The sequence below is a fragment of the Petaurus breviceps genome, unplaced genomic scaffold (genome assembly GCF_028583685.1).
Source record: "Petaurus breviceps papuanus isolate PSGF00001 unplaced genomic scaffold, PetGlider_PUasm1.0 90903, whole genome shotgun sequence".
NCBI classification, from domain to species: domain Eukaryota; kingdom Metazoa; phylum Chordata; class Mammalia; order Diprotodontia; family Petauridae; genus Petaurus; species Petaurus breviceps.
This window is the reverse complement of record NW_027187376.1, coordinates 8,387,182-8,407,393: the sequence shown is the minus strand read 5'-3', so window position 1 is coordinate 8,407,393 and position 20,212 is coordinate 8,387,182. Positions and strand designations below refer to the sequence as shown.

General features: G+C 36.3%; 1 protein-coding gene and 1 long non-coding RNA gene across 2 annotated transcripts in view; one reads left to right on the top strand and one right to left on the bottom strand.

Moving 5' to 3' along the window:
- ERBB4 (erb-b2 receptor tyrosine kinase 4) overlaps positions 1–20,212 on the bottom strand; it is a 1,413,192-nt gene that overhangs the window by 282,434 nt on the left and 1,110,546 nt on the right. Inside the window, exon 17 of the mRNA XM_069075217.1 lies at positions 8,724–8,856. Coding sequence (XP_068931318.1) covers positions 8,724–8,856 — 133 coding nt within the window. The remainder of the gene's footprint in view (positions 1–8,723; positions 8,857–20,212) is intronic.
- Positions 4,510–11,735, top strand: LOC138151670 (uncharacterized). The gene is made up of 4 exons (XR_011165885.1): positions 4,510–4,685; positions 5,524–5,684; positions 8,736–8,943; positions 9,817–11,735. It is a non-coding gene; the product is annotated as an uncharacterized lncRNA (long non-coding RNA).

The window sequence follows — 20,212 nt, the reverse complement described above, 5'->3', positions numbered from 1 at the left end:
TTATATGTAAATTGAGCAAAGCATCTCTATCAGAGGGTTGTTGGGAAAATCAAATGAGATAATACATAGTAAAGGGTTTTGTAAAATGTAAAGCACTACATTGATTCTAACTATTTATTATAATTATATTTATTATTTTACATGACAGTCCATCAAATACAGTTACAAATACTTGAGGATGACTCTTATGTACCCATTTAGTCTTCCTGCCTTCCGGTTAAACATCCTGAGTTTCTTCAACTAATTCTCATCTACCATCTTTCTAATGTTTCCCAGCTTATCAATATATCTTCTAAAATATGTCCCAGAGCACAGAATACAACACTCAAATGTGGTCTGAATAGAACAGAGCATGAAATGGGACTAGCAACCCCTTAGTCCTGGACATTGTACCTTTAAAGGATAATACCCTTTAAGTTGCATCAGGTTTTTGAGCTGCTCTCTCAAAATGTTGACTCCCATCAAGCTTATCATTCACTGCAACTGGCACACCTTTTTCAGGTAAACTACTCTTCAACTACATCTCCCATATCTTGCATTTGGGAATTTAAATAAGTAGGGGTGTGTCAGAAAATATTTAGCAACAAGCTATTGGAGGGGGAGGGGGGTGCATGCAAGACAGATTTAAGATTAATTTGCATCATTGCTTTTTTTCCACATTACTTAAGTCTAGATAATCAGCAGAACAGTAAACTATGCCCTGACTTGTATGGGGTTTTTTCCCACTAATTTCTTAGGTGTAAAAGCTCTCACTGAAAATTTGCCAGTATGTTCTAGTTCTAGAGAACCAGTAAAAGCTAGCTCCCCTAGACCCTTGAGTATACGACTACATTGATTCCAAAGTTTTGTGTCATTCGATTGCACTAGTCTTTTCAGTTCTTTTGATATTGACTTCATTCTCCTCTTCAGATTTGTATCAGCTTCAAATATAAGCATTCTATTGAAATTTTTATACAACTCAGTGAGAAAAGGAGTTTAAATAGCAAATTGCCAAACACACCCCAGTGTATGCAACTCTCTACCCTATTTTAAGTCCACACAGGACCATTAGTAATCACTCCTTGGGTTGAATCATTAACCAGGTCTAAGTCTACTTACTGTAGACTATTACCCAATTCACAGCTCTCCATCTTGTCCACTGGAAAAGCATGAGAGAAGGGCCAGGTAAGGGAAATAGCAATGTTTCTTTAAAAGTTAAATGAAAAGGACTATACTTTAAATACAGACAAATAGCCTGTCCTATTTCTGTGTAAGGGAAATAATTAAGGGTTACTCCTTCTCAAATTGCTTTGAAACCACCACCATATTTCAAAGTGTCTGTTTACAAGGCTAAGTGTATTGTGCCTTTCCAGCATGGGTACTATTATCATGCTTCTATGAACATCACGGCCTACTTCATTTGGCAGGCAGTCTCCTGTGTGTAGGTATGTCTATCAATAGCTGGGAATCACTTTGTAGAGAAAATGTATAATCAGAAACTTTACCCCTAATCTTGAGCCGCTGCTAAAACAGTTTGATATGGTAATTTCCCCCTGTGGGGTTCATCTTCCCTCCTAATCATTCCAGTAAATGATACCATCATAACCAGGTTCCTTTGCACCACTCACTGAGTCCTCAATTGTGATGAATGAGATAATGTATACAGAGTGCTTTGTAAACTGTAAAGCACTATGCAACAGATATTTAAAAAAAATTATTTTAACATCAGCAATAATAGAAGGTAAAATTTGCTGATTTGCCAGCCAGTTGTCATTCCAGTCAAAATTCTAAAGCTTGATGTTCTTGTAGATTATAAATGTGTATGTGTATATAAAGACACATACATCTAAAATAGGCATATATATATACATATTGTATATACACATATATCCATTTAAAGTATGTGTGTGTATAGAGAGAAAAAAATATCTCTCTATAAAGATAAATATCTATCTTATACACACAAGTGACTTTATTTAAACAAATGAAAGAATTTAGCTCCTCTGATCATTTTCTGTTTCATTTGTACATTTCAGGTTTTCCCAGGAAAATATAAGTAACTCAATGTTCTAAAATTGAATTCAAGACACTTGAAACAACAGACTTAGAATGAGTCACCTTAACCTTTTGTTAATAGTAAAATGAAGAGATTTTTTTTTTAAAGAAAGAGCCCCCTTATTTGGAGTGTGTCTTCTTAATCGTGTAGGAACTGTTTGGACATCATTAGTAGATTGTGTTTTTTTTTTTCCTCTTAATGTTAACTATGCTCTTCTTAGCTTTTATCAAGTATACTCTTTGATCATACATATGATTTGCTTTTTAAAGAGTTTTCATAAAAAAGCTTAATTTTAAACAACTTCTTTAGGGATTTGAATTTCCTAAACATGTCAGATGACTTGGATCCTAAACCCATCTCTGCTACTTCCTATGGGAGTGACCTTAACTAAGTGAATTAAACTCTGTATCTCAGTATATTCATCATTAAAATGAAGTGATTTGAGTAGACGCCCATCCAGCTCTAGATATATATCTTATGAATACCTTGGTATGTGACTAAGATAATCAAATATACATAGGTTATTATCTGTCCTTTAGGAGGGATTACTTATATTCATGAGTTCACTGGTTCCTCTGAAAAAAAAAAAAGATATGTAGTGTATGTGAAGATTATGTATAAAGATATAGATAAATAAATGCATAAAGATTATATATAATGATAATGTCATGTATATGAAGAGATAATATAAAGTGCTTTATAACTATAAAGTGCAGCATGATATATCAGATTTTCTATTCTCCATCCAGCTTCCCTACTATGTTCCTATAGAATTTGCCAAATGCTTTCACACATATTATCAAATTCAGTTCTCATAATGAACTTGTGGTGGGGTAGAAAAGGGAAATATTATTTTTCCCATTTTATAGAAGAGGAGGCTGGGGCTCAGAGCTATAATGAGATTTACCTAAGAACACACACTAAGTACGTAAATACTCTGATGGAAATGCATGGCAACACTGATGTCTCTTGGTGAATTGTTGGATCTTGTTTCCTTTGTCTTTTTTTTGATGCTCACTTAACAGCTCTATGAATAAATTAGATGAGACAGGTTAGGAAAAAATCATGAAAGCAAATTTAAAAAGATGCAAGATCCAGTAGAAACCACATTCATGTAGCTTTATGATCCATTTTTGATCTGTTAAAGATGTGTCTAACAGTAGGGAACAAAATCTAACACCAAGGAATGAAAGAGTTTCAAGGGGAAAATAAGGCACCTTCTGAAAGTTCATTTACAAGTTAGTAGCAAGTCATAAAGTCTACCATGAAATCAACAGCTCCTTCTAGAGAACTGTCTCTGCACTTTAAGTATAGTTGCAACAGGGGGTAGTAGTGATTCACAAGTATTATTTTTTCCCCCTGAGATGTGGATGTTTTACACAATGAATCATTATTAAATAACTATATATTCCATTATAAAGGGATAGGGAATAGACCTGCGATTGTATTAGAACAGGGGGATTCTTGGGTAAAGAAATTTCCAGTACTAATGCAGATCAATTCTTTCTTTGCAATTTATAGTCCTAGAGATGCTTAGAGCACTGAGAAGTTTAATGACTTGCCCAGGGTCACACAGCCAGAATGTGCCGGAAATAGAACATACGCCATAATATCTAATATGCCCCATGGTATCTATATTTAATTTAGTGTAATTTAAGATAATTAATATCAAATGCTGATTATTATTAATTATACCATTATTTAATGATTAAGAGAGTCAGCCAGAGGACGGTAGTAGAGAGCTAGCCTCTAAGCCAAGAAGACTTGAATTTAAGTGTGACCTCTGGCACCGGGCAAGTCAATTGGTTCTTCAATATTCTAGACAGCTTTCTAAGACTATAAATTGCAGACAATGCACCGCCCTGTACTGGTAGAGGCAGTTTCACACACGCCCCCGGCACCCTTGGGAGTTTCTTATATTATTGAAATCCCTATCCTAATAATGATTAAACTCATATGTCACATATTAATTATTAATAGTCTATATGCCGTTCCCCTTTTTAGAGTCTGCAAATTAGAACATGGCCTTAGAGAGATATTTTCTGTTCTTACTCAGCTACTTGATTCTAGCCTTAAACCCAAGCAGTCAACCTCCCCTCTAATCACGTCAACACCCACATCTTTTTTACTGGCAAATAAAAGTATTTAGCTTCCTTGTGACTTTTTGTTATGGTAATTAATTCCAACCATGAAATTGTTCACTGGAATATATACATAACTTTTTATATAAAAAAGAATCTTCTTGTTAAAAGCCACAAGAACATGTTTATTTGGCTATATAAAGCAGAATGATCAGAGAAGTACACAAGAAAATAATTCTCTCACACGATCCTTTAGCTGCTTAACTTTCCCGTAACAGCTAGTGTTCTTGTTTGAAACCTGAAAGCCTGTGTATGACTTTAAAGAGAGAGAGAGCTTTTTTTTCCTCAGCTATCTACTTAACAGGGGACTTAAATCTCCTGCAAGTCAGGCCTGTCATTCATCACCAGGTTGCTTCTCTGTAGGGAATCGGCTCACTGACTGCCGGGAGCTGATCAGGAAGAAGGTATCTCCTCGCCTTCAGCATGCCAGCTAAGCTGCCCAAGTGCATGGCCAAGGAGGACTGAAATAACTCTGCATGGAATTTGTATATGTCTGAGCACAGTTGAAGGTAAACTGGGTGGCCCTAGGCAAAATTGTAGAGTAGGTGAAGTTGGTCTTTGGTGCCTCTAGTTACCTCTTTCTCCACCTGTTTTACATCCTCAGTGCTCATTACCTCTTAGAGGTGAAAGTCAGCTAATCTGGGCTACTACTGCCTATCTACAAGAAAGTGGCAGCAGCACCTAGACTGGGTCTCAGCTGACATTTTTTGTGGGAGTGGGGAGAAGAGAAGTGGAATATACCAGAAGAGATGGTCAGAGTATCAAGTGTGTAATATGAGAGCTGAAAGAACTATAATGGCAGAGAAAATGATCTCTGTTGGGGTAGGTGGTGGAGACAGGGCTATGTCACAATTTACCTGAGAGGGGAGAAAAAAGCAGCAAACACACATTCCCCTCCCTTCATCTCTGTCTCTCTCTGTCCTTGTCTTTCTATCTGTCTCTCTGCCTCTGTCTCTCTCTCTCTCATATCACCTCCCTTCTTGCTCACCTTTTCTACTCCCTCCTCCTTTTCCCTTCCTCTCTTTTCTCTCTCACCTTCTCCCCTTCCCTCCATTCTCCCTTTTCCCTTAATATAAGTATATACTTTGAATATAATCATATGTATGTATGTTATTTGAACATAATTTCTCTGGGGACAAAGACTTCCCTTTTTACTTTTCTATCCCTAACACATTTTGCTCCAGAGAGTAAGGTTTAAAAAATGATGAATTGAGTCAAATTACAAGGAGAATTCTGGTCCTCAGTGTCTAGGCTATGTTGAACCCATCATAGGAAAGGTTGGTGAAGAATCCACGTCACACATAGGTCATTGTAGTGATTATTCTACTTGCCCTCTTTGCTGCCTAGGTATCCAAATCTAGAAGATATGTATACAGACTGGGAAAAATCTGGAATTGCCTCCTATCCCCACATTTCCTAAAAATCAAGAGAATTATAGGGAAAGAAGGGGATTGTCCCAAATAGTATAATCATAAGAGTCAAATAAAGTACTTATCATGTGCCAGAAGGTAAGAGACAAGCTTTAAAAGTTAAGGGTCCTGGGTTGTCTTTTCAGATCGGTCACTAAATATCTGTATGTCAAGTAATTTTCCACACCTACAAAATGAGACAATTGAACTCAAAAATCTATAAAGCCCCTTTTAGGTCTAATATTTTGTGCTTCCATAAAGATGAGGTTAAGGAAAGAGATTTAGTCATTTATTTTACGGGTAGAAAAGTCAGTTATTTTCCCCTTTGCCTCTTATCCTCCCTCTCGCTCCCTTCCTCCCTCCCTCCCTCCCTCCCTCCCCCTCCCTCTCCCCCTCTCCCTCTCCCTCTCCCTCTCCCTCTCTCTTTTAGGATTCAGTACCTTTATGGTCTATATTCTCTCCAACAGGTCAAATTGCTCTGATATCAGTCATTAAACAGATATCTATCCCTGAATGTTGGATGTGGGTAGAAGAACATGTACCACTAGGCTTTTCTACAGGACCTAAAACTAGCCACTGATGAATACCTTGTGCTCCCATCCAACTGACTCTGCTCCTACTCATCAATCTCTACATTTCTGTCCCCAAACCCTCGGAAGCCAGTGATTGAGTCCATTCTTCTGTCCCTGTTGTATTCTTTCCACTTTCTGTAGCTAAGTTCTCATACCCCATCCTCATCTCTACCCACATCCTTTCCTTTCCTTTTAAGTATGATCATAATTGCTCACAAATCTTTATTTCCAGCCTTGTCTTTACCTTTAAGTTCTAGATCTTCCTGTCCAGTTGGTTATAAGGTAAATCTATCAGTGTTTTACTAATTCCTTTAATTCAGCATATCCAAAAATAAGTATATCATCTTTATCCTAAACCCGATCTTTATCTGGTTTTGTACTTTACTCACTTCAAGTTATATAAAATTATTAAAGCACCTGGTATAGGCAGAGAACTGCGTGTTATTTCTATTTTGTAGATACTTGTGCACCTAACTAATTTATCTCCCTACTATACTTCAAGCTCCATGAGGGTATGAGCTATATGTTAGCTAAATTTCTGTCTGCCCTGCTAGCATTCGGCACAAAGTGGGGACTTCATAAACACTTTTTAACTGAACTGTCTGACCACCCTTAGTCTCAGGGTGTTTTCTGTGTCAAGCAGTTTAGTATCACAGGGTAGGAACAAGTAGCTTTGCTCCAGCTCTCAAGATGAAGAGCGTAGGATATTGAAGACTATGAAACTTGAGGCAGGAGAATCTTCTGAGGTTTTCAGCCTTGGGGTAGGAGGAAAGGAACAAAAAGAATTGCAGAGCATTGTGTTCAGTATGATTTTGCTTTAATCCGAGAGTTCCTTTATTTAAAACTACTTACCGTGTTTCCCCGATAATAAGACACTGTCTTATTAAATTTTTTTGGACAGAAAAACACCAGAGGGCTTATTTTCAGGGGAGGGCTTATTTTAATGAACATTGACAGCAATTTTAATAAACAGGTAAATGTGAACAAAAAAATGTACCTTTATTCAATAAGCAAATCACTGGGGAAGAACAGGATGACGCGCTCACTGCTGCAGCTCTGATTGGATGCAGCTCTGAGCGCAGCGTGCATTTCACGGTGGGGGGACGGTGCATACAGAGGGTACCGTAAGCGTGTAGCGCAGGGGATCACCTTCACTACAGTAGCAATCTCAATAGGGCTTATTTTCGAGGGAGGGCTTATTTTAGAGGAATCTTACACAGTAAGGGGAGGGCTTATTTTCGGGATAGGTCTTATTATCGGGGAAACACGGTATAAAGGAGAACTAAGATGGAAAAGAGAAAAACCATAAAAACTTAATTTATCTGTATGAAAATGACTAACTGCACTCTTGAATGTGTTTTGCTTGTCATTTATAGATGAGCATATCATCCATATATACTTAATTGATTTTGCTATTAAATTTTTTTTATTAAAATACTAAATAGGATTCACATAGGTGATAATTTACATAGTATTTTAAAAGAAGAGAGGCATTGTTTTTTTCCTTTGAATTTTGAGTCAGATTTCTAACTTTTTACATCTTTTTTTCTAGCACCATCTTCCCTGAAATACCTTAAAGCCACAGAATAAAATTCATATCTTATTGATTGAAAGCATATGCAACATGTTTCTCTAATAACAGACTCTGTTTATCTTCTTCTATTCACTGACTTCTAGAGAAGGATAATTGACCTCCACTATCTACCCTCCCAGGACTCGAATGAACCTTAACTGCTTATTCTACTTACAATGAATTTTCAGTTATTGATTTTATATAATTATCTTCTAGGTTCATTTAGTAACTTGTTTAAGACACTGAATTTCAAGTTGCAAAGTCTAAACATACATTGGGTATTGAATGAAATTTTAACTGACCTCATCATACCAGGTTTAAAAAAGGAATTTCATCTTAACTTTCAAAATAAAATATGTGCATAATTTCATCACTAGAGACTTACCAAATACCTACTATGTACAGAGCATTACACTATATTTTGGAAGACTGCTTTAAAGCAGAAAGTATATTGGCTCTGAGGAGAGAAGATCAAGATTCTGGGGTGGCTAGGTGGTGAAGTGAATAGAGCATGGACCCTGGAGTCAGGAGGACCTGAGTTCAAATCCAGCCTCAGACATTTAACACAAAAACTAGCCATGTGACCTTGGGCAAGTCACTTAACCCCAATTGCCCTATCTTCCCCCCTCCAAAAAAAAGCAAAAAAAAACCAAACCATAACAAAACAAAAAGATCAAGATTCTTATCCTGCCTTATCCCTCTTCCTGTCTGTAATATTTAATACAAGTCACCTAGTAATATTGTCTACCTTAGATCTCTCCCTTATAAAATGAAGCAGTTGGCCTTGATGGTCACAGGGCTTTATTTCTACTCAAGCTCTGTGATCTTATGTTGCTGAAACACCCATATCAATAGCTGCTACAAGAATAAAGAATGTTACATAAGCACAGAGGACTACAAAGCAACATTTCCTGTAGGGTCTGGGGAGGAAGATCTTAGTCCCAAAGCCCACAACTAACTGCATGTTATTCTAAGTTGAAAATGAAATCTCACCTCTGTCTCTAGGAACCTCCTCAATGCTCTCTTCTTTTTGATGCTCTTGCGACGAACATACACAGCAAATGTCAGGCCCACAATCACAAGGATGAAGAGTCCACCAATGACTCCTGCAGCAATCAGGGGAGTTCTAACAACCAGAATACAAAGACTTTTGTGTAAGGAGAGAAGACTGAACAGAGAGCAGAGGCATGCATGAAATTAACCACATGGAAAAGTATGACTTTTGTAAATCATAAATTCAGTAAGTTAGAAGACAAACATAAAACATAAGGACTGTGATAAGGGCTTTCATTTTCACACTCTAAAAAAGCCTTCATTTCAATATTTTCATAAAATGCCATGCACATACAACCAATTTTCAGGAAATGGGTAGGCACAACATGCAGTTTGATGACAAAATGTAAAACTGTAATGGCAGAATGAGAAAAATATACCAGAACATTGCCAGGGGAAGATTTTAAATTAAGTTTAGAGTCAACTACAGCTTTCCTTATTTCCTATCTAAGAAAGTAAAGGAAAACACTTTGAGAATGTAAACAACTAACTAAAAAGAATGCTGTAATATATAATCATTGAACATATCACTATCTCTGATGTGTGTGATTGGTGACACCCCTAAGTATTTCCCAAAGTGTGTTCCAGGGACGTCCATGCCCCAAGGACAATAAAAATCTCAAGTCCTTAGTACTTTATGGCAAGTACTTTCTGGGTACCAGAAGATGTTGGCACCTTAACAGTGAGGACGAGACTAGAAAAAGTATGAGAAAGGAAAAAGAACCTCATACATTTTCCAAAATATTAGAAAACAGAAGCAAGGCTATACTAAAGCAAAATAAAGAAGGGGAGAATACCTGGTAATATTATTCTCTGAAAACAGAAGCATGATATTTGGCCATTTACTGATGGTTTTCAGGAACAAAAAATATAAATCCAAAACCAAGAAGAGGCCTGGTAAAGAAACACTAAGAAGCCACTGCAGCTCAAGAGTGCTCATGATGTATATGATTTATCAGATGCACGGTAAGATAGGAAGACAATTTTAGATTGAGTTTTCATTTTATACAAACCTTCCTTTTTATTTCCCTAGGACAGTTGCTGTTCTGGCTTTGGAGAAGTTTTTGTTTTTTTCATTTCCTGTTCTACAATATTTAGGATTAACAACACTACAGTCTCTCTGTAGAAAATGAACTGGACCATATCTTTCTCTGGTAAGACTTAGTGCTTAATGAGTTGGATAAAGACTGGACTTGGAATCAGGAAGACCTCAATTTGAATACTAACTCAGACATTAGCTGTATTACTCTCAGCAAGCTAATTAATCTATCTCAGACTCTATTTCCTACTCTGTAAAATGACAATAATAAAACTTATGGGAGTGTTGTGAGGATAAAAGAAGATAAATTAAGGAGCTATGAAAACTTTACAGCATAATATAAATGGCTATTTTATTATTACCATTAGCCATTCCAGTATTATACACTTAATAGATATCTTAGTAACTATCTTAATATCAAATAAGTTGATATCTGTGGCAGAGATAAGTAAAATGAATCCTTCAATTTTCAAGTTGTTCTTTTTTTGTTTATACTATGACATTTTATTCTCAACCCCTCTCTGAGGTGTTTTTTAGAGTTTCTAGACATATCCAAATAACATGGCCTATACATAATTTTTTTTCAAAATCACCCATTATTGTTGAATATGTTTCATTTTTTCTCTCAAAGTTGTACTGAAATACTGAAAGTGGATTACTGAGTAAACCTTACACTATTTCAATATCCTTTAAAATATAAGAATGTAACTCATCATTACAAATGTTAATCTTTTCTCCTAACAATATTTGCCTTATAGAAGCAAAGAAACTTTAAAGGGGTTGTCAATTTTGAAGGACATTTTCTGATAAACCAAAGTAATAAAGCCTACTACAGTCTAGTAACAATTCAACTTGAGTATCTAAATGAGAGTTTTAAAAAACATGCATGTATATCCATATACACATGTATACATGTACATACAAATGTGTAGACGCATGTGTGTACACATACACATGCAAGCACACACACATGCCTATATCTCTAGGCTTGTCTACACATGTACATGTGTGTATCATGTGCACACACATATGCACACACACCAGGAAAAACAAACTAGGTTATGGACACATGGCAATCACTATGCTATATTAGTTATCATATTCTCAATAATAGAAGTTAGAGAAGTATTTAGGATAATGCATCACACTTAGGGGTGGATACAGTTTGACTCTAGTGTTGAACTCAGCTGCTAAAAATTCCCCTGAAAGTTCAGTTTGGCAGAAATCATGGGAAAGATTTGGTTTCCCAAGAAAGACTAATTTGATAGTGACTATACTCGGTTTAAACAAGTAGGTGAACTTCTTTATATCAATTTGAACCAATCTCTAAACCTGTGGCTTCTTATTTGTAGTTTCTGATCTGATCAGAAGTGACATGAAATGCAATAAATAAAGAGGAAAAATGAAGCATTATGGCATAGCTTTTTTGTCTGTTTGTTTATTAAAGAACAGTAACTAGCCACCAAAACAAGTTCAAATGTTAGTTCAGATACTCAGCAGCCATGTGACTTGGTACAAGGCACCTTACTTAACCTCATTAAGCCTCTATTTCTTCATAATTAAACTGAGAAATATATTATCTGTGCCATCTTCTCCCCAGAGTTGTTTTTGCAAAAAAATTTTGAAAATTGTAAAGATATACAGAAATATAGATATATATGGATATATACACATAAACATATTATATATGTATGCATGTGAGTGTATGCATATATACATATATTGGCACACACATCTACATATACAGATCCATATACATAAATACATATATATATATATATCAATGTCACCACTGTAACAACAAATGCCTTTCTTCCCGTTATTTTTTTATTTTCTTTTTAAATAAAGTAAAATTAGGCAGAATAATTAGTTTTTTTTTTTATTTTAGTTTATTCATTCTTAAAGAACTTGGGTGAAATGTAATTGAAGTGATTCAATTTCTTACCTATGGCACTGGAGTAATGAAATTCACAAAAATCTCTTAGACAGTTTTAGCCTTTCCCTAACTATACTTGATACCAAATAAGCTCAAAATGACCTATAGGATGTCCTTAAAATCTGGACACATGGAACATCTCATTAACTATGCATATTTTCAAAAAATGAAATGAATGAAATTTTCAACATTTCATTTAATGAGAATAAATTTTAGACATGACAATTTCATATGGAATAAAAGCTTTCATTAGCTATAGGGGAGTATTTTCCATATTAATGAGATTAATTTAATTAAATTAATTAATGGGATTCCCTATGTCTCCTATGTCTTCCCAGTAAATCTAATTTATGCTAATTAAATAAAAGGTGGTTGAAAATTTCATTTCTTGAAAATATGCATAGTTAATGAGATTTCCTATGTGTCTAAACTTCAGGGACACCCTGTATATTCACTACTTGGGTTTTACCGCTTTTCTGCCCACCACCTCCCGTTCCCTTTAAAGCAACCACACATTCAACATAATAAATATAGCTAGATTGATAAATGGAGCATTTACTAAGTGCTTACTATGTGACAGCCCTGTGCTAAGCACTGGGGATGCGCATAAAAACAACAAAAAAAATAGTCCTTGCCCCCTCAAGGAATTTACATTGTAAACACAGAAGACAACACTCAAAGGGGAGCTGGAAAGATGGGGAGGAGTGGGATGTAATCAGTAGCATGAGGTGAAGATGTCTAGGAAGTAGAATAGAAAACTGTTCCTGGGGAAGATAATGTGATAGCTCACTTGTCAGGTCAAAGATACCTAGGGGAGAGAGAACAAATCTATAGTGGGGAAGAGATGAAGACCATGACTGGAATGAAGGGAGTATGATAAGGTAAGAACTAAGATGTACTCACTCACCACAACCAATCAGTCAACTAACATTTATCAAGAATCCTCTATGTGCCAGGAAACTTGTGCCAAGTGCTGGAAATACGAAGATTGGGGGGGGGGGGGCAATTCCTGCTGTCAAGGAGTCTCATCTAATGGGAGTCAACATGCTTACAGTTATATCATGGATGAATTGGGGGTAATCTTGGAGGGATAGAACAAAGACTGAGGACTTGAAAAGATTTCTTGCATATGGTGGGATGTTGCTGTTGCTTGAAGGGCTACATGGAAGTCAGGAGGCAGAGATGAAGAGGAAGATCTTATTTATCTCTCCCTATGCCAACTCTTTGCCCCTTTGAGAGGTGAATATTTCCATTACTTCAACTACAATTTGCTTTATCTCTTGACCTTTCCATCTTCTTGACCTCGTATCTAACTGGTTGCTGAATACTGTTGATTCTAATATCTAAATAAATCTCATTCATACATCCCTTTCTGTTTCCACTGCTTCCTCTCCAGTATGGTACCTTTTTGCCATTTATTTGGACTATTTCTTTGAACTTAAATACCCTTCTAATGAGTCTTTCTTTATCTCCACTGCCTTCACTGTCCAGCATTTTGTAACATCTTTTATACTGTGTAGTGTGTGTGTAGTATGTCTATATCTATATATGTATAATTATATATGTAGCATATATGTTACATATGTAGTATATGCATATATGTGGTGTGTATGTGTATATATGTATATACATGTGTGTGTATATATATACATATATATATACATATATATATATATATATATAATTTGTGAAAGAAAACAAAACCTTAAGCCCAGTTCACTCTGAAACTCATAGATTGCACCACAATAGGTCCCTGCCCAAGCTCCACTTAATGGCTGTATTTTGTGTCCTCCTGTCTTAGAGTGAATATCAATGGTAACAGTTTGTCTTTGGAACAGTAACCCTGAGCATCTTCCCCTCTCAGCTTGATTGTTTTCTTATTTTTTTCTAATTAAAGGGGCCATTCCTTGACTCACTTCTTTAAGAGGCCTATTTACTGAATGGGTGTTACCTCACTCTAATTGAGCATGTGGAAAGACCTTAGCTTAAAAGGCCCAACGTCTCTCATTTCATCCTGGGTCATCTCCAGTCATTTTGATGAATATCTGGCCATTGGATCCAGATGGCTCTGGAGGAGAAAGAGAGGTTGGTGACCTTGCACAGCCCTCCCTCACTCAAATCAAAGTCAACTACAACTCATGTCATCATTTCCCTGATGAAATGGTGTCCTCTCTGAAAACAAAGGAAAAATAAAACAAAGTATAAAATCAATTAATTTAATTAATTAAAATTAGTTGTTCTTATAAAAAGATCAGTTATGACAGAGACATTAAGGTCCTCCTCTAGAAGTCACTCACTGACCAGAGTGCTGGGGGCTGGATTTAGGAAAACCTAAGGTCAAATCTGACATCAAATATTAAGACCCTGGGGAATGACAAACAGTATGATTCAGTTTCCACAATTGTAAAATAGGGATAAAATATAGCACCTATCTCTCAGGGTTTTGTGAGCATAGTGTCTGTCATAGGGAAGGTGCTAGATAAATGTTTATTTCCTTCTCTTCCCCCTTCCTCTATTCAGTGATTTCTCGTTGCTTAACAATGAAAGAACAGACTTCTTTGCCTGCTGTTCAAGACTTATCCCAGCTAGTACTACACTACTTTCTGAGGCTTATCTAATTCTGTTGCTGTCCATCTCCTCTATCCTTCATACAAACACGATCACTCTCTGTATTTTACTCTGTTCATTTCCTGGCTTTTCTGCTGTTGTTCACGATGTTTGTCATCCCTAAAATGTCTTGCCTCCTCCTGTAGACTTCTTGAATTCCTAATCATTTTTTAAAGATCAATTCAATCATGACTTTTCCTCCTTGAGGACACTTCCTTGTCCCTTCTCAATAACAACATTTTCCTTTCAAGGCTTCTCATTATACCAAAATTATAATAATAATAAAAAAATTAAAAAAAAACCCAACAACAAAACAACCCTCCGATAGGCACCTATTATGTATTGTTTTCTGTTACAGTTACCCTATCTGTGCATTTCATATACCTTCGCTAAACTTGATGTGGGTAAGGATTACATTTTATCTAAATTTTAAAACTTTCCCAGTATAGTGCTCTGCATACAAATAGCATGATTTTATCAGACTCCATGTTAGCTGCTTTAGTCCTTTTCTTCTCTCTTAGATGACCAATATCAACTTCTCTATAAAGAACATCACCTCATATTTCACTGAAATATTAGAAGACATCTGCCTTAGCTTTCTCCTCTCCAATTGCACATTTGAAGTCATATTAGTATTGTCTACCATCTTCTCATCTTATTCTCTAGTCCAGGGTTAGGGAACTTGCGGTCTCAAGTCCACATGTGGCACTGTAGGTTTTCAAGTGTGACACTTTTCTGAATCCAAACTTCAAGTCAAAGGACCCAACTTGAGGACCTAGAGGACCTTGAGTCCTCTAGGCTACATGTGACCTCAAGGCTACAGGTTCCCCACCCATGCTCTAGTCTCTAAGGAAGAGGCATCATTTATTTCTGTCAATACCAAACTATGTAGTTGTGCTCTTAATCGCACTTTCTCAATCAGATTGTTCCCATAGTCATCCCTTCCCTTTCTCAGATTTTTAGCCTCTTCTTTCCTGAAGCTTACAGAAATGCCCACATCTTCCCCAACTTAAAAAAAAGCTTCAATTGATCCTACCATTCTTTCAAATTATGATGTTATATCTCTCCTCTATTTTATAGTCAAGCTCTTAGAAAAAAGCTGAGTATATTTGATCTATTTCTTAACTTGTACAAAATTCATAGCTACTTCAGATCTGCCCCACTCCCTCTTTCAATTGGAACTGTTCTCTCCCAGATCACTAGTAATTAAAATTATTAAAACTCATTGTATTTCTTAAACCATAATCTTCTTGACCTATCTGTAGCAATTGACACTCTTAAGCACCTTCTACTTCTGAATTTTTCTCCTCCCCACATTTTAGTCACACTTTTTTGGTGGGGTTCTCTTTCTCTATTTCTGATGGGTCTTCCTTAGTCTCCTTTGTTAGATCATTCAAATGTCAATAGTGTTACACAAGAATATGCCTCCATGATTCTCTGCTTTAGCCATCCATTTTTCTCTCTTTGCCCTCACTCTCTGCGAGCTCATCAGCTCCCTGGATTGAATAATCATCTCTACTCATGTGATGTCCAAATCTACTATCTAGTTTTCATCTCTATGCTGATGTCTAGACCCTCATCTCTAACTATCTACTAAACATCTCCACTGGAATGTCCCATAGACATCTCAATAGGTCCAAAAGAGAACTTATTATCTTGCCCTCTAAACCCATGCCTCCTACTAACTTCTTTATTCTTGTTGCAGTCACCACCAATATTTCCAGTTACCCAAATTCTCAAACTAAAAGTCTTCCTCAAATCTCACCTCCTTACAATCATATCTCAAGCACCGTTTATCTCCTAAACATATCCTGTATCTCTACCTTCCTCTCCACTCTAATTTAGGCCTTCAGGTTTCCTGTCTTGAGTGTTTCAAGTCATCTAATTGTTCTCCTTTAATCTAGTAGGTGACCAATCAAATTCATCATCTGCAGAGCATTAAGGGTGATATTCTTAAAACATGAGTTTGACCATGTCACTCCCAGAATCAAGAAGCTTCAGATGCTACACTTGAATATCGAACTTAAATTCTCCCCTTTGACATTTTTTTTAAGCAATTGGGGTTAAGTAACTTGCTCAAGGTTACACGGCCTGGTGTTTCTGGGTGGGTGTTAAGTGTCTGATCCCGGATTCGATCCCCCAGGTCATCCTGACACTGGGGCTGGTGCTCTTACTCGCTGTGCTGCCTGGCCGCCCCTACCCTTTGACATTTAAAACCCTTGGTTCAAGTCTCCCTTCCCAATCTAATTACATGTAACACTCCAGCAACATTCTCATACTGACATTTCCCCATTCAATGTATTTCATTTTTCTACCATTCTCTCTGTATACTCTCCTATCAAACACCACAGGTAAGTCCTTTAAAGGCTCTTAAAAAGTTGTCTCTTTCAAGAGATCTGTTCTGATTATTGTTTCTTAGTACCCTGTATCATATGAAAATCAATTTGAATCTTACTACATCTATACCTTGATTACATAACAGTGATTATTCTGAACATGCTGTGTCTCTCTAGTCAAATGACTGCTTTGTGAGTAGAAGGACTTTCTTCTTTTTTTTTTTTTTTTTTGTCTTCCTAGCCCCAGCAGTTTCAATGACACCTAGGAGGTACTTGATAAATTCTTATTGATTGATTGATAGATTAAAAAATGTGAGTAGAATTTAATTCTTTTTCTTATGTTTTGGTAGATGTATAGATCAAGCAGGTGGAATTTGTGCCTTACTGTTGAATGTAAATGTGTCAGAATAATTGATTTTTAATAGTAAAAATGAAATTATTTTGCCAACAAACACATCAACAGGTATCAAGGAAAATAACTCTAATTTCATAATTAATATTTTATTCTTCTAGAGTAGGATTTCTTAATCAAGGGAGGGCTATGGACTTGCTCTTTTAAAAATATTTTGATAACTATATTTCAATATAACTGACTTCTTTAGTAATTGTATGTACTTAATTTATGCATTGAAAACACACTAAGAAGGGCTCTATGGCTTGAGCTGTGAGAAAGGTCAGTTTAAGAGTTAAGAAGCCTTCTTGAAGAGATTCTTTCCTTAAGCATTTACATTTGGTTGTGGTTTGTTCAAACACTCAGCTGGACAGCGCTCTGTCCACTTTTACAACTTAAGTATTCATACATAGATTTTTTAAATGTTTCTTTGAAGTTTAGTGTCACTGTGTTATGTAATTAGGTTTCTTCCTAATACAATTAACATTATGTTCTATAAAACCAGACTAATCTGAAAAGTTGATAATAGTCTAATATAATCAAACCTATACATTTTCTTCAGATCTGTTGCTATTAGCAAATTTTTAACTACAGGGCAGACACTCATTTTTCTGCAATGCCATTACTAAAAACAAAAGAAGTAATACTTGAACCAGCCTCTTCTTGGATAAATGTACAGATATCTAGATATAGATATCTTAGAATCATGGGTTTAGAGTTGAAAGGAATCTTAAATGTGATTGAGTTTAACTATCCTCATTTTAAATATGAGGAAAATGAGTCCCAGGAAGATGAAGTGACTTACCCAAGGTCACATTTTTGTTGTTCATCCTTCATTTTTGAAAAGGACCAATGACATCAGGATGGTGATGTCTTGACTTGCAAGTAAATTGAAGTGAGGTATAGCTATGCCATCACTGGCCTCACTCTCTCCTCTAGAGTCATAATGTACAGTGGTAAGACATGGGTCAAGATGATTGGTGATAGCTCTGTATGCAGTGGAGGACCTTGGTCTTTTTGAGCTAAGGTCTTTTCCAGGTATCAGTTTGTCTGACGTAATAGCCTCCAGTAGTTAAAGGCTAGATAAGAACTTAGGTAAAAGATGGCCTAGTTTGATTTTCTCCAAAGGATCAATCTGGGAAAGGAAGACCCTCAGAGTTTCTGGCCAGAACAAAAACAATTGCTAATTATACTCACTCTAAGCCATCAAAACCCAAATAATGAGCAAGTGGGGCTTGGGCTGGGGCCTAATTTTGGCCAATCAGTGAGAACTAGGATAATTTGGGTTTAAAGGCAAAGTAGAGTAGCTCCATTTAAATCTCAAAGGGCTTTATCAAAGCCTGGAATTTCAGAGCTATGTTTCAAGAAATTATGAATGAAAGCTACATGAGACAAAAGAGTAGTTTCCAAAACAAAATTAAACAAGGTCACATAGGTAGAATCAGGAAGAGCCAGGATCCATAACCAAGTCTGCTCATTCCAACTCTACTATTCTTTCTACTGTTCTCTTCTGTAGGAGAAGGATAAAGAGGAGGAAGAGAGGAAAAAAAAGCAGGAGAGCAAGAAGAAGGAAGAGGAAGGAGAGGGAAAGAGAGAGAGAGAGAGAGGGAGAGAAGGAAAGAGAGAAAGAGAGAGTGAGTGAGAGAGAGAGAGAGAGAGAGAGAGAGAGAGAAGAAATATGTTTTCCCCTCCATTAGCAGTACAATTCTTAGAAAGAAAGAAAGGAAGGAAGGAAGGGGTAGCTCTCAACTCAGATTCCATACAGCTAACCACATCAGAAGAATAAAGCATTAGATACCTTTCAGGGCTCTCTAAGTCCCACAGGGAGTTTCTTTTCTGTTTGGTTTTCCACACTTAGATCGTTGTCTCTTGAGGAAAAATAAAGGTGCCCTTGATTTTTCTACCCTGGTTTCATGTTGTAAGGGTGGCAGCCAGAATTACTATAGCTCTTTTGTGGTTATTGAAATAGCAAAATAGAACTAAAGGTCCTCCCACAAGGTCCCCACTGTTAGTAACTCATATATGATGAAGGGTTTTGAATCACAAATGCATTTTGCTAATTCATTTCAACAAGTATGCTTCAGCATTAATTAAAGGCCTCTATTTTGGTATTAGATGTTTAATGTATTCATATGAAGGCAACATCAAGAAACACATTTTCTCTTACCCTGGATATAATTATCTAACTAAATTACTTATATGTAAAATTGTTACTTGTTCACCATCTATATATCACCCTTTTGAAAGAAGCTGATACTACATATGACAGTAATTTACATCATTATAGTTGTTTTTCTAGTAAAAAGCACTGGGATGTCATAGAGCTAGTTGTAGATTTTATATCAAGAAAGCAGTGGATCCAAATCTAACTTCTCCCATTTAGTTGTCTGACTGTGATCAAAGTCACTTATCCTCTTTTATCCTCAGTTTCCTCATCTTTAAAACTAGGAACATAAAACTTATAGAGTTTTCCTCCAAAGGTCATAATGAGAATTTAATGAGATTCAAATCAATATCTGCAATAATGTATTGTGTCCAAGCCAGTCAATCTATCTAGAGTCCAGCAAGTCTCAAAGACTGTAAGTAGAATAATTGGAGATCTGCACTGGATAAAGGAACTTTAAATTTAGAGTACAAGGAATCTATTCACTCAGAATTCCTTATGCTAATAAATTTATGCCTCCATGCTAATATGTTATGCTTATCCTTAGCTAATAAAGTTTTTCTTAAGTACCTCATAAACTCTAATGCTCTATACAAATGTAATCCATTACAATTTCCACTGAGACACATGTAGTCTTTGTGTAGTGGGGATATAACTAGACTTGCAGGTCAAGAGGGCATGGGTATAGATCCTAACTCTGTCCTAAATTAGCTGCTTGACCATGCCAAGTAACTACTTCTCAATGCTCCAAGCAGCTGTCTAAGACTATAGATTACAGGTAATGTGCCAATCTGCGTCCTAGGAGGGAATTTCCATACTCTGACTGCCCTAAAATGATGAAGTCACAGGTTCCAGTTTTCTAGGTATCAAGATCAATATTTCTGTGTCTTATTTTCTACATGAAGTTTACTCTCTCTCTCTCTCTCTCTCTCTCTCTCTCTCTCTCTCTCTCTCTC